Source organism: Megalops cyprinoides, chromosome 18 (genome assembly GCF_013368585.1).
Source record: "Megalops cyprinoides isolate fMegCyp1 chromosome 18, fMegCyp1.pri, whole genome shotgun sequence".
Classification (NCBI taxonomy): Eukaryota; Metazoa; Chordata; class Actinopteri; order Elopiformes; family Megalopidae; genus Megalops; species Megalops cyprinoides.
Window position 1 is genome coordinate 5833890 of NC_050600.1, and position 13878 is coordinate 5847767.

General features: G+C 42.8%; 1 protein-coding gene across 3 annotated transcripts in view; it reads left to right on the forward strand.

The window, feature by feature from the left end:
• The first annotated feature begins 2320 nt into the window (after window positions 1–2320).
• The window catches only part of LOC118792949 (sodium/potassium/calcium exchanger 2-like), a 53979-nt gene continuing 42421 nt past the window's right edge, over window positions 2321–13878 (forward strand). For all 3 annotated transcript variants that reach the window (XM_036550827.1, XM_036550828.1, XM_036550829.1), the window contains exons 1-2: window positions 2321–2790; window positions 4885–5929. In XM_036550827.1, the coding sequence (XP_036406720.1) occupies window positions 5033–5929 (897 nt within the window). In that variant the 5' untranslated portion in view covers window positions 2321–2790; window positions 4885–5032. The remainder of the gene's footprint in view (window positions 2791–4884; window positions 5930–13878) is intronic.

The following is a 13878-nucleotide window of genomic DNA, read 5'->3' on the forward strand; positions in this document are numbered from 1 at the left end:
ACAAAGAGTGCACACCGAGGCGCGATGCAGCGAGCAAAGCAATTAAACTCAGGAACGCTTTCAACAGTAAATTAACGGTCCGAGCTTTCCGATAGGACGGCTTTCCATCAACGCTCGAGTTGCTGCGTCCCATGGCTCTGTCCTGCGTCCCTGTTTGTTTCGTGAAAAAAGCTGGGGTGGTTTGCAATATTAAACTGGACAGCATATTCAGAGTGTATTCCAAAAAAAAAAAAAAAAAAAAAAAAACCCTACTGCTTTGGCTGCTGCGATAGACCTGGACTACTTTCCCTAATATGAAAATGTAGAATGAAATTGATATGCACGGCCTGTTCAGCCAAAGTAAGACTCCTGGATTTAATTTTCAGAAAACTAATTTGGACTTCTGCCAGAGGACGGTGAAACGACAGTCCAGTACCAAAACGATCTGTGCAATTCACGATTACGGTCTGGTTGAGTTTGCATTTATTGCCAGTGACAGGATAAGATTTACATTGCAGACTGGGAAAGGGTCCAAGAAACAGCAAAAATAATGAAGAAAATAATAAAATTGTTTGGCAAATGGCCGGAAGTTGCGTCACAACAGCCACCATATCTGCAGGGTACATTTCTATTGGCGATAAGCTTGGGAGTGTGGAGAGTATGCAAACACAAAGGCTGTGTGTACAGATTTAACCAAAGTCTGTTCTATTACTCACGACAGTAGACTTTAGAAATTACTATTGTGGATGTTATGGACGGAGTTCAGTCTTTTAACGGTAATATCATGGCAAGTGGTGAACTCTGAAGAGGGCAGCTGACTGAAGCTTTCCGTAATGAGCTTTTGGTGATCAGAACAGAAGAACGGACAGTGAGAACAGAAACAAGTCTGTCAATGTGCCACGTTTTTTATTTTAGGTGCCAGGGCAGAAAAAGGGCCCCCAAATCAATAGGCTCGCTGTGGCTTTTTTATTGCTCACGGAGGAGACATCGGTGTCAGAGAGTCTATCATGCCCTCAGAGGTCGCATGTCCGACACCGGCTGCTTGAATCAGCGCGCATGGCTTTCTCTGTTGTTATGACGTAAGAGGGCAGGGAGATAATAAGCGGCATTGATTGATGAGTTTGATCCGAAAGCTTGATGAACGGCAACTCCCGGTACTTATATAGGCTAGAGCCAGCCAAGATCATCTGCAGAAGTACTCCAGCAGCGTGTACACCCTAACTGGTAAAACAAACCAGATACATAACAAACACATAATAACTGATTGAATGTAGTTGTGTCTGTCAACTTTTTATAAATTGCCCTGGATAAGAGCGTCTGCTAGGTAACTGAATGTAAATACAAATGTGTAGTTTGTGTGGTTACACATGCGAAACACGCAACTCTGTTAGTTTCTGTATGGTGGTTACGTAACAATTAGTTGTGACACACTCAATAATAAATATATGGGTAAGTCCTCCGTTATTAGGTAGCGGAAGAAAGGCAAATGCCGGGTGAAATCTATGAAACGTTCACTGCTTTCCTGTGGGCTCCTTTATTTGATATGAGCTACTTATCCTGGTATTGTTTATCCTTTCCCAACATTTTTTTTACGGAGGGTCCCCCTGCGGACTGCTGATGTTGTAGCCTAATCAGTTGGCTGGTTCTGTACCTCAATTTAATAAGCTTCCTTTTCCGTTAGCTTTAGCCGTGTGGTTTGTGCAAACCCGCAGGAAGCCAGTTCCACTTCACAGAAGGCATTCAGACGTTATAATGTAATCATTATCTTGACTATTAAAAGGCAAACGTATATTCTAGCACTAGGCTTGAATGATGAATGTTTGTTTGCTCCTGTTGTGACAAAATCCACTTAACCTAATTTATGCAACGTTCATTTTCATGCATACAAGGAGAGGGCAAATCAGTTAATTAATGTATCAGATATGGTAGTTACAAGAACTGTTAATTTTGTGCTGCCGTGTGTGGACCACATCCTTAACACCATTTGCGAATTGATTATATGTCGTTGCGTATGCTTGGCAACGTAATGTAAATTCTGTCAGACCTATATTTCATTAAATAGAGTGGCTTAGGAATTTTGTAAAAAAAAAAAAAAAATAGTTTATATATATATATAACTATAACTAACACATTCCGAGTAATGCCTAACCATTAATCATCACTATATGATTTAAGAAATACAAGCACATTCTTCTCATATTTATGTTTAGCATTTTTTTCCCTGTATCTTTCCGTGACCTTCGTATTGGTGTCTGTTCGGTGTTCTCTTCTGGAGTTCCTCGGAACCGCTTCAACAAGCATCATCGTCTGCTACATCAACGCAAGCATATTTCGGTCCGGACTAACGCAGACGCCGCCGCCGCTGCTGCTGCTGTAACCACGGCAACTCTCTTCAACCAAAAGCGCACTGCACAGCTGAGAATCGTCGTCTGCTCACAAACTGCATTAACGGAGTCTCGATGTTTAATATGAGGGAACGGCGGAATGGTGCGTGCTCCGTCTGGTACCCACCTGTATAAATAACCTACCCACTTCACGTGGTATAGCGAGCCCTACCCAGGGCTGAGATCTTTCTGTTAGATTAGCAGGGTATTTTTGACTGGTAGGATTTTGCGCTGAGGGAAGGGAGGGATGAGGTCCTAAGTGGTGGACTGAATGCAGTTTGCAGTCAGTCTCTTGGAGCTCCTCCTCTCGGGCCGGAGAGGATAGTACCAGCACGTTTGTTCAATGAGAGCAGGAGGGCACGAGGGAGGACTGCACGCTCCATTTCAACCAACTGCTGTACCATCGGTATTTCTTGCCTCTTTAAAGGTAAGAGACATATTCGGAGCTTTTTCCGCGAAAATTGTTAGCGATGTTCGTGTCCTTTTTTTCCTAGCCTCGTGTCACGTTCCTGATGTACATTTATCAGCAATTTTAATGCTCAGTTATACTCCACTAAAACAGTTTGGAACGCATCGCAGCGGGCGTCACACCATCACCTGTTTGCCTGTTTTGTGTTTTGCAAAAAATGGTCTCAACGCAGAGGTGTACCCTATTTACATTACCTGTGTTTGGTATCATCAAATATGCGATCAAAATACGGCTAGGGCACCAAAACCTTTCCCCTTAAGATTTTATCAAATGGGGAAAACTTGTTACTAATTATTTTGTGTTTTTAAGCAGTGAAAATAGTATTGAAATGGAAATAAATGGAAGCGTTTTTAAATATATCCATCAGTATAATAGGCAAGGGATTGTGCAACCGAGTGTAGCATTTGATCAACTAAAACAAAATTCTCGGTCCGTAAGACTTTTGCTCAGAACAAAGTTATTTAAAAACACACAAAACAAAAACAGGTTGTTTGGCCGCACGATTTAAGGCGAAAGTACAGCTGATCTATTTTCGATTTCTTAATCTCATTAAAGACTAAAGGTGTCACAGAAGCGCGGTTTAGATTAATTAGAGTGCTCGTTTAAGTCACATGTTTATTGTAGAAACATACAAAGATAACATATATTACTGACAACAGCCTACTCCATCTTGGCCGATTGATTTGGTATTATTTGCAATTTCTTATCAGAGAGGTCGGGATTACATGCCTGAACTGATGAAGCTACAGGTCAGTTGCTTCATTGGTTTTACACATTTCATTCGTTATATGTTATATTTGGTTTTAATTGATCGATTTTGCGTATTGCGCGAGACAAATACGGGCGCACTTTTATTCACGAAAATAAAACGGTTTAACAAACGTAACTCATTGATGTGCGCGCAGTAAATAGTGTTCACGGCGGGTGGCTTGCGCAATATCAAGTTTGAACATGCATCAATAATTCTGAAAGGCTTAAATCTTAAAGCACGATGCTATATGTGTAGTGTGTGTGATGCATAGCTCTTGTGCGTTGATAACAGACTGCAGTACCTGTTTAACCTCCTATTTGAAAAGGGTCGTTGGGACAGCATGGTTAACTTAGTTCTCATTTTTCAGTTTTAAATAGCACTTCAACAGCAGCTAACTGTACACAGTTTGTAAATTTTGTGTCACGTTGAAAATATGCATACGTTGGACTATCGATGTTGTAACATGATGCCTAGAGAAATCTTCTGGGTGGCTCCGAATGCACTGCACGGTTAAAATCAGGAGTATACTGTTCACGTGTTGTCTTTTCCTTGATTGGTGCCATTAACCAGAAGCACGGTTATGCAGGATTCAGCAAGTAAAAGCATCCTGATAATATACTGTTGTGCTGCAGAAAAGACATCCACTGCTATTATTCATATATATGTTGAAGCCTTTCAGAGTAATCAGAAAGGGCAGAATATGCTATATCAAGGAGGACTGTACTGTGAAGCTGAAGGTCATGGCTTCGAGGTCCACGTGGGGACATTGCCCCGACAAAAACGTTTAAAGCATTCACCCTTATTAATGAGCCATTATGTAAGGCATTGAATTGTGATTGATTTTCATCATAAAACGTCAACAAATTTATAAATAATGTAATGGACGTAATAAATGCCTTTTTAGATTTACTCTAAGGTCTGTGATGATGATGACAAAAATTATTATGGCTATTATACTTATTATGTTATTGTCACTACTACTACTATCCTGGCCAAATTTCTTATGATTGAGATAATATAATGTCACAGGTCACAAGTATCATGATAGACCACCTGTGGCCACTGTTTCCACTAGGCCGATAACAGTATTTGTTATTTATGATGATTTATTAAACATATTCAAGCATTTTCTTTCAGAAAGTGAAAATTACATTCACAGTGTAAATAACTGGATTGTAATAATAGGTTTTCTGGGTTTGCTTGTGTGTGTGTGTGTTTTTTTTTTTCTGGTTGTTTTTGAGCTGTCTGGGTGCATTTTCCATTTACACCAATCCTTCTCTTTCCTTTTGATGTTTCTGCAGAGGCTATTATGAAGAAACCGTTCGGTGCTCCTGGTCCTGGAAGGCATCTGGGATCGCTGAATTTCATTTAAAAGTGCACGGGATCACCATGTGTTGTGCGCGGTAGAGTGCTCTCCGTCTGACCGTTGAAGTGGCAACACGTGCAGCGATGGGTTTGAAGCTCCCCTGTTCCAGCTTGGTAGAGGAGGGCTCCCTCTCGGACATGGGGTGTCAGCTGCACCGCTACCAGCACATCCGGAAAAAGCTGCGGCCGGTGCGGATCCTGGGGTTCGTCTTCAGCCTTGCAGCAATAAGCGCGGTCTCCTTCTCCGCCAGTGCCTTCACATGGAGCCCCGGGTACTCCTCATCAGACAGCCTGCACTCAGGGCTGGCGCCACAGAGAACTCTTCTGACCACCACGCACCAGCACAAGCAGAACGTCTCCGCCGACTCTCCGGTTGCCATGAAATCGTCACAGGACGGCAACAAAAGCCAAGGGGAGTACCCCCAGGACATCTTCACGCTGCAGGAGAGGAGGCGGGGCGCCGTCGTCCTCCACATGTTTGGGATGATGTACATGTTCATCTCCCTGGCCATCGTGTGTGACGAGTTCTTCGTCCCCGCCCTGACGGTCATCACGGAGAAGTTGAAAATCTCGGATGACGTGGCCGGGGCCACCTTCATGGCCGCCGGGGGCTCGGCCCCGGAGCTCTTCACCTCTGTCATCGGGGTGTTCATCTCCCACAGCAACGTGGGCATCGGGACCATCGTGGGCTCGGCCGTCTTCAACATCCTGTTCGTCATCGGGATGTGCGCTCTGTTCTCCCGGGAGATCCTCAACCTCACCTGGTGGCCCCTCTTCCGAGATGTGTCCTTTTACATCTTGGACCTGATCATGCTGATCATTTTCTTCTTGGATAACTACATCACCTATTGGGAGAGTCTCTCACTCCTGGGAGCCTACGCGTCCTACGTGATATTTATGAAGTGCAATTCCAATGTAGAGAGTTTTGTTAAAAGCATTCTAAACAGGAATCAAGTTGTGGAGGTAGAGGCCCAGCCAAAGGTGAGCATTTTCTCCCCTCCGTTTACCCTCTAAAGACACCACTCACGTTTTATTTGCTTTGGCAGGGAGATCCCCCCTTTAAAAATGTCCTGAGAGAGAATTTAGGACATTTTTAAAAAATGACACTTAAAGTAGAGCACAGCATGTTAGCCAGGTGCTGCAGTGAACCTGCTGTTTGTGAATTTGCCATCATCTTGGCAGCAGAGTACATGGTGTAAGCATGTGTAAACGAGCAGATGCATCCATTTAGCAGCCCAACTGAAGATCCAGTAGAGTGATTTTGCATTTTTTTTCAGCAATGGAGTGCTGACTGGAGGGAGAATCACTCAAATGAAACATCACACTTTCAGAATACTCCAAAATGATTCTCCCTGTCATGACATGATACAAAGAACCAAGGTTAACACACTTAGAACACCTGTGCCACTTTAAAGTTCAAACCTGTTCGGTCTGAAAAGATGTCCCTTAAGTAATGTCCTTTTTCTTCTAGAGGGGTATAGTTAGTGCTTTTCATCAATATTGAGCTCTGAAGATATAAAGGTATCAACCTCTGTAATAATAATACAAACAATAAAATAATGAAGTAAAACATGGAACAACACATATACTATATGGACAAAAGTATGCCTGACCATTACATTGTAATGACATTGTATTCAATACATTAATATGGAGTTGGTCCCCCTTTTGCAGCTATAACAGCTTCCACTCTTCTTGGAAAGATTTCCACAAGATTTTGGACTGTTTTGTGGGAATTTGTGCCCATTCATTCTGTAGAGCATTTATGAGGTCAGGCACTGATGTTGGACGAGAAGACCTGGCTCGCAATCTCCGTTCCAGTTCATCCCAAAGGTGCTCGATGGGGTTGAGGTCAGGGCTCTGTGCGGGCCAGTCAAGTATTTCCACACCAAACTCATCAAACCATGTCTTTATAGTCCTTGCTTTGTGCACTGGGGCACAGTCATGTTGGAATAGAAAAGGGCCTTCCCCAAACTGTTGCCACAAAGTTGGAAGCATAGCATTGTCCAAAATGTCTTGGTATGCTGAAGCAATACGCTTGCCCTTCACTGCAGATAACGGGCCTAGCCCAAACCCTGAAAAACAGGTGTGGCCAAATACTTTTGTCCATATAATGTATTTCACTGTAGCTGTGCTCACAAAATATTAGGGTACATACAGGGTTTGCCTCCATCAGTCACAGTGGTACTGTACACGTCTGTGGATTGACAATGTTTGGGAAGGAGGGACACAACAACATCATGAAGTCACTCGCTCTCACACAGTCTAACTTTCCAGTATGATGCGATTATGATGATGATGATGTCAAATTGATAGCCGCCCATCCTGTCCATTTCTGTCTCCAGGGGTTCCGCAGTGAAGTAGGACAAGCGAGCTGTTGACTCAATTAGCTAATTAAAGTACCATTTAATCCATCTTGTCGTGCCGGTCTGATTTGGGGTGAATTTTCCCCAAAAAAAAAAAAAAAAAATCCTCCACAAGGTCTGTTTTCAAGAACAGAACGTGACAGCTTTCTCTTCCCACTAACTAAAAGCTATGAGAGGTTCATATGTAAATATTTATTTCAGTCTGACATAGACTGATGCACATGTGTTTCCGATACATTGCATGAGGTGTGACAGAACGTCAGGTATGCCTAGTCCATTCTCAAGGCTCAAGTACTCCTTTAAGAAAAGCGAAAGTACTATATATATTTTATACGATATGTACTTTTTGAAATTATTGTTCTTTCACTTTGATCACTTTGATTAATTGAGTACTTGACCTGTCATACCTTATGCTGTAACAGCTTGGTCCATTACATGTGATTTTGTCATTTTAGTGGTAAGCTAACATTTTGTAGGCCCACAGCAATGTGAGTGATGCTAGGGTTATGCCAGTGTTATGCATACAAAAGTGGTACTTTGCTTCATTTTTGGTTTTCACTTCAAGTGAATCCATATTCACTCTACACGAGGAAATGTTTGGTGTTGTATGCATATTACTTTATGGATTCTGGCGACTACCTAGATATGAAATATGGCTGAAGGAAGGGCAAGAGACCCACCTCTACACAGCTGTTCTGATTATTTTCATGGATTTGGGTATCTTTGTGACATGAGATGGAAATGAGTTTCAGAGATATGAGCCCACCCAGTGCTAGTGCAAAGCTGTAACTTAATCAGGATTTATTTTAAGTACATAAAGAATATGTAATCGTGAATTTGAAAAAATGGGGAATATAATAGCTTTCACAAGGGGATGGGAACATTAGCACTGTCTGATATGATTCTGAGGGCAAACGTATTTATTCATAAATGTCAGATAATCCTGTCAATACGTCATTAGACTGCTAAGACTCATGACGTTAATAAAAGGTTGAATTATGTTTTTATATAGGTTACTAAAAACTCTGTGTAAGGCTCCATTAGAGGAATGTAGTTGAGGTTGGAAGTGAAATTAACTTAATGTAAGCCATTTGAATTATAGAGTAAACTGAGACACCAGTTCCACTTAATTCCAATCTGTTGCCAACAAGTTTTGTGGCCAAACTGCATTGAATTGCTTAAATGATGATCAATTATTAGATACATTGCCCATTGTAGAACAATGTACACAAATGATGTAGAGAGCTTGCTTGTGACAATGAGGAAAGTTAAACCATGATGGCACCATTGTAGACATTGCTACTAGGCTAAAACAATCCTTTAAATAAATCATTAAAAACCACCATTAGATATTTGTTAATAGAAATAAGTGAATAATATTTTTTTCTCCTTAAACTCTTTAATGGGTTATAAAAAAAGCTACATTTGGCAAAGTAACACTTACAAGAATACACTACGTAATAATAGAGACACAAATAATTGTTCTCATTAACGCTGTAATCGCTTTAACTAACGAACACTGCCAGCATAATTGTATTGGTCTAACTGATCCAGGGTCAGGTGGAATGGAACTGGGAAGTTTAGAATTGAGGTGGAATTGATAAAAATAGACTTCTAAGTGAATCTAAGCGAGATAAATTATCCAGAGGGATAAACGAATTACAGCAGAGGTTGCTGTATCCAGTCATGTCTGCTCCAAGTCAACAGAAAGGAGATAATCACTGGACCTTCGGTGTTAGAAACTGCTGACATCGTTACATTACATCACTGTTTGGCTTACCAGATGCTATTACCCAGAGTTACTTGCACATTGGAAATTACAGTTTACATTTACACACATTATTTAGATAGAGCTGGACATTGGCATTTGGCATTTTTGGAATGTAGTGAAGTAAGAACATTAAGTACATTGCTCAAAGGTACAGCAATAGTGCCCTGCCAGGGCTTTGAACTTACAATATTGTGGTTATAAAACTACTTTCCTTACTTCTGTATTTTTTCCCCTTTATTGACTTTATCTGCATCTTATTCTCAGTACTGTACTAGCATACACTGTTGATAGGGGCTCCTGAACTTGGTAGGCCTTCAAAAAGATGCACATTATTTTTGAAAGGCTGATCAAGTTTCTCTGTGAAAGAATATTTTTGACTTGAAATGCCAAGTGTATGTCTGCATCTTGTAAATCCTTTGTGTCCTTCATTGTAGGAACTGAGTGCTGTGTCCTTGGAGGTCAAGGCACATCACTGTGACAGGAAAACATTCGGCATTTCAGAGAGAGAGAGAGACAATGAAAAAGAACACACTGTATTGGGACTGTTAAATGGGTAATGTGGTGATGTGAGGGTATTTTAAGAACAGAACCGAGTAACCCCAAACACATAACCTGCCAAAATGCTTTAGCTCAACAGAATCTCATTGAACAGGTGCCTACTAGCTTTTAACACACGGGGCAGTTCTGAGTGCTGAGAGAAACACAACCCATTAAAAATATTTGGCTTTTATCTGTAGTTACCGGGGGTGAGTAAAACATGTAATTTAATTTCACCCAAGTCTAATAACATTGTTAATACTAATGTCCAGATGCAATTGCCAACACCCCACCCCGAGTGTGTGACAGTCGAACGCCCAGCTGCTTGCAGGTCAACATAGACAGGTGCCACTTGCACACGCAGCGATGTCACTCAGTTTGAGACTGGCTGGCTGGCAGCGCAACCACTGTTTCTCTGCACCGTCCAAAAGTAATCCACGAAAAGCCTTAAATCCAGTTAGCACAACTATACATAGACGCACGACTTGCACTGATACAGTTGAAAATTGGAGTGCCCTGTGGTTTAATTGGCAAATGATTTTTTTTTTTTGTCTCCCCCCCCCCCTTGTCAGATGTTCTGGAGAGCCCGGCTAGTCCCCAGAATTGTAGCGGTGCATCTGATGTTAGTCTCAAGGTGTTTGGTGCAGGGGAGCGCAGACCTCGGGGTTCTGTGCCACTCTGAGCAGGCTGAAACTGCTGTAAGCACTCTTGATTATTCTAAGGCTACAATCCTGTACAATCCCTTATTAACCGCTTACCGATGGTGACGCCGGCCTAATACAAAGACTCTTAGGTATGACGTGTCTTGCATAACCTCTTGCTGCTGGTGACTTACTAAGTAGAGAAGTGACATCTGGTAGCAAATAAGAGGGTGAAAGTCCTCAGATATGTGCGTCTGGATACGCGTTTCAGCGGTGTCTCCTTTTTGCTGAATAATATATGCAATGTGTCCTACTTTTTCCTCATGCAGTGTTGCCGACTTTGTGGGAGCGGCAAGCAGCAAACGGAATTTTGACGTCGATAGCGATGTCATTTATTTCAAGATCGTGCCAACACAATGCGTCCATTTTAGATGCTGGGAAGCAATTCAAAGGGGTTCGTCTTCTTTTAACTGCAGCGAGTTCAGCTGGATGGTGCAGGTGCAGTATGACTCAAGTGGATTAATGTTTTCTCCATAAACCCACAGCTGTCTTCAGACTGACTAGATGAAGGCCCTGTGTTTAGCTCATGTAAAATGTACAGATCCCATGTGGCAACAGACACCCTTCATCCCCCTGACTGTGAACTAGACTTCAGTGACTTCACTCCTGCAAAATCGGCAGCTTCTGGCATTGCTCGTTTAATATTTATTTAAATATATAATTTAAGATTTAAAAACTTCATTAAGTGTGAAAAAGCCAGCTTTCATCTTGGAACGTTTTTTTTAAATTGCATTTTACTCAGTTCAAATGCAGTCACATTCACAACACTCCTTTGCCCACTCTCTGTTTGACATGTTTGAGCAATGGGTCAGTAGTGTGTAGTTGGTTATTTGTCAGATGCCGGGCTCAGTTCAGCCAATGCAGCTCATGTGCCATCTCTCAGTCTTGCTCCGCACTCAGCTGAGTCCCGGTCACTGCCACAGCCCACCTGTAGTATGACTTGGCACTAAAAGCGAGTAGTCTGTGGGTTGTAAATGAAAAGCGATGTGTTAAGCCTTGTAGGAAGTGATAGGTGGTGTGTGTGTGTGTGTGTGTCTGTGTTTTGCTAAACAGAAATACTTGCTCAGGGTGAATCACACAAATTTATACAGCTGAACATTTAGTCATGATTAAAATCAAGTACCATCATCAAGGGTGCAATGCCCCACTTTGTTTTGAACCTGCAGCCCTCTTATTATAAGCTCCGCTGCCCAAACTACTGTAAACCTACACTTGATCCAGTGTATTATTAGTTATTGTTCTATGCCCTATGGTAATAACTGTGATGAGGAGGTGATGCTCCTAGTGTGTGTATGTGTGCGTGCATGTGTGTGTGTGTGTCTGTGTCTGTGTGTGTATGTGTATATGTGTGTATGTGTGTGTGTATGTGTGTGCGTGTGTGTGTGTGTACGTGTGTGTTTATGTGTATTTGTGTGTGTGTGTGTGTGTGTTTATATTGTGGAGCAGGGGGCAGGGTGGAGGTTGCGTTCTCTGGCAGAGTTGGGAATTACAGTTCTAAATGCGGTTATCTCTGTCAATTAATCTTCTTAGTCTGCTAGCTTGGAAGCGTATGCTGAGACTTAGGGCAGCGCTGACTTTTGCCCTTCTGAGGGCCCTGCTGGGGCTCTTTTGACTGTGCACTGTCTTCATTTGGGAGTAGGAGGTACTGAGCGATTGGTCATTTGAACATCTGAGCTCTGAGCTGAGTTTGACTGCTCCGCCCACTGGTTCCTCCAGAGGGCTGAAATTTAAATCAGCACAGTAAATTTGCATGGAGGAGGGGGCGGGAGTGGTCCCACGGCATTAATCTGCAGGGTCGTGGCTTTAAACTGCTCCTGCTTCTACAGTCAGCGAGATTGTATTACTCCCTGGTTGATTGCCTCATGCACATTACGGAAAGAGAGATAAATTGGCTTCTTTCTCTGACCCAGCTCCACAATCCCATTGGCCGGGCAGCAGGTGCGCAGACAGAGCTTATGATGCGTTGTCTGAGCAAGCAAACAAGCAAACAGACCGCAGTCGAGCTGCAAGTCGTTTTTTTTGCTATCGCGCTCCTGCCCAGATGCGCGTCTGGGCTGTCGGCTAACCCACAGAGCTGCAATCCTCCGCTGTGCCAAAAGATGAGCTGCGAATAGAGCCTGATGAAGAGCAACCAAAAAACGACTGAAACAGAGGTGCCACAGGGCGTGAAAATTGACAGTGGACAGAGTCTGAAGCACTAGGATGAAACCTTAAAGAGACTCAGAGCCAAATATAAACTTCAGTTGCTAATGCAGTCCAGGTATCTTCTGACTGTGATCCAGTTCTAAGTCACAAAGCAGGGAAGGGTTGAAGGTACTGAATGCATCTTTAAAGAATGAAAATCTGAGACAATGAAAGCCAATGAAGTGTCTTACAGTGTAGCCACTTTTGACAGTGCTCAGAAAAAAAATATTCAGACAATGCGTGTGTGCATGTTTGTGTGTGTGTGTTTGTGTGTGTGCGCGCGCACTCTCTGTCATGCCCTGCACCAGTGAAAGGGGATGGGAAAGGGGATGGGAATGGAAGGAGAGCACAATCACCAAACATGTCGCTGCATTTCAAACACCTGCAGGCAGGTGAATGGCCAAGTAGTTTCTCTTGTCTCAGTGGCCCATAGGTCAACAACATCTGAGGACACCATACCTCAGCCATTCTGAATAGGAATCAATCAATAGCTTAGATCTGGTATCTGTGGCAGGATGATTTGATGAAGGGTCTACACTCCCCTTAATCAGTCTTGCACTCCAGGGGTCTGCCCGTGCTTTCTAGTGCAAACACCGATGTCTCTGTCCTGAAGTCTGGTGCTCCGGATGAAGTGAAAGACATCACAGTGAATCTCTGCATAGCCTGGAATAGCCTGGAAGCCTGGAAGCCCGAATCAGTCTCTTTGCCACAGGTGTACATGCAGTCATTTCCCTTTCTCAGTCCTTAGAGGACAGGAAACTGAAATGATGAGCTGAGGCAGGCAGAACGGACAGTGAGAAGGCTTGGCATAATATGCTCGTCTCAGTCGGGATTCCAAAGCAATTCAAAATGGCAGCCACAAGAAGATAAACTACATATAATATCAATAATTTAGCATGCCTTTCTAATCTTTGGATAATATGTTAATACAGACAAAGGCTTTGTGCATTAGGCACGTTTTCTTCGATGTGGCAGTGACCTGGAAGACTTTGCACCGACATGACGGCAGATTGATCTTCACAAGAAAAACGGCACGTTGTGATGTTTAGACTGTAAGCATGCACTGTGATTTACTGCCATTCTCAGCGCCCGTGTCGATGCAAAGATAACATACAGAGAATGCTCTCTGCCAAAGATAGGAGTGTGTTTGATTACATTGTTGGATGCTGGATGGCAGGAAAACTGCTTTCCGCCGAGAAAAGCGGCACTCTAAAAATATGCTGATAGAGCTATTTCCAGAGTCCGAACTAAGAGGGATTCCATGCCCAGCCACAATATTAAACCACCTCATCCATGTTGGATTTGTCAGAGCAATGAAGCAGATGTTGTTGCTGAAATGGGAGGTGTGACCTGTGTTGCATTACAAAGCTA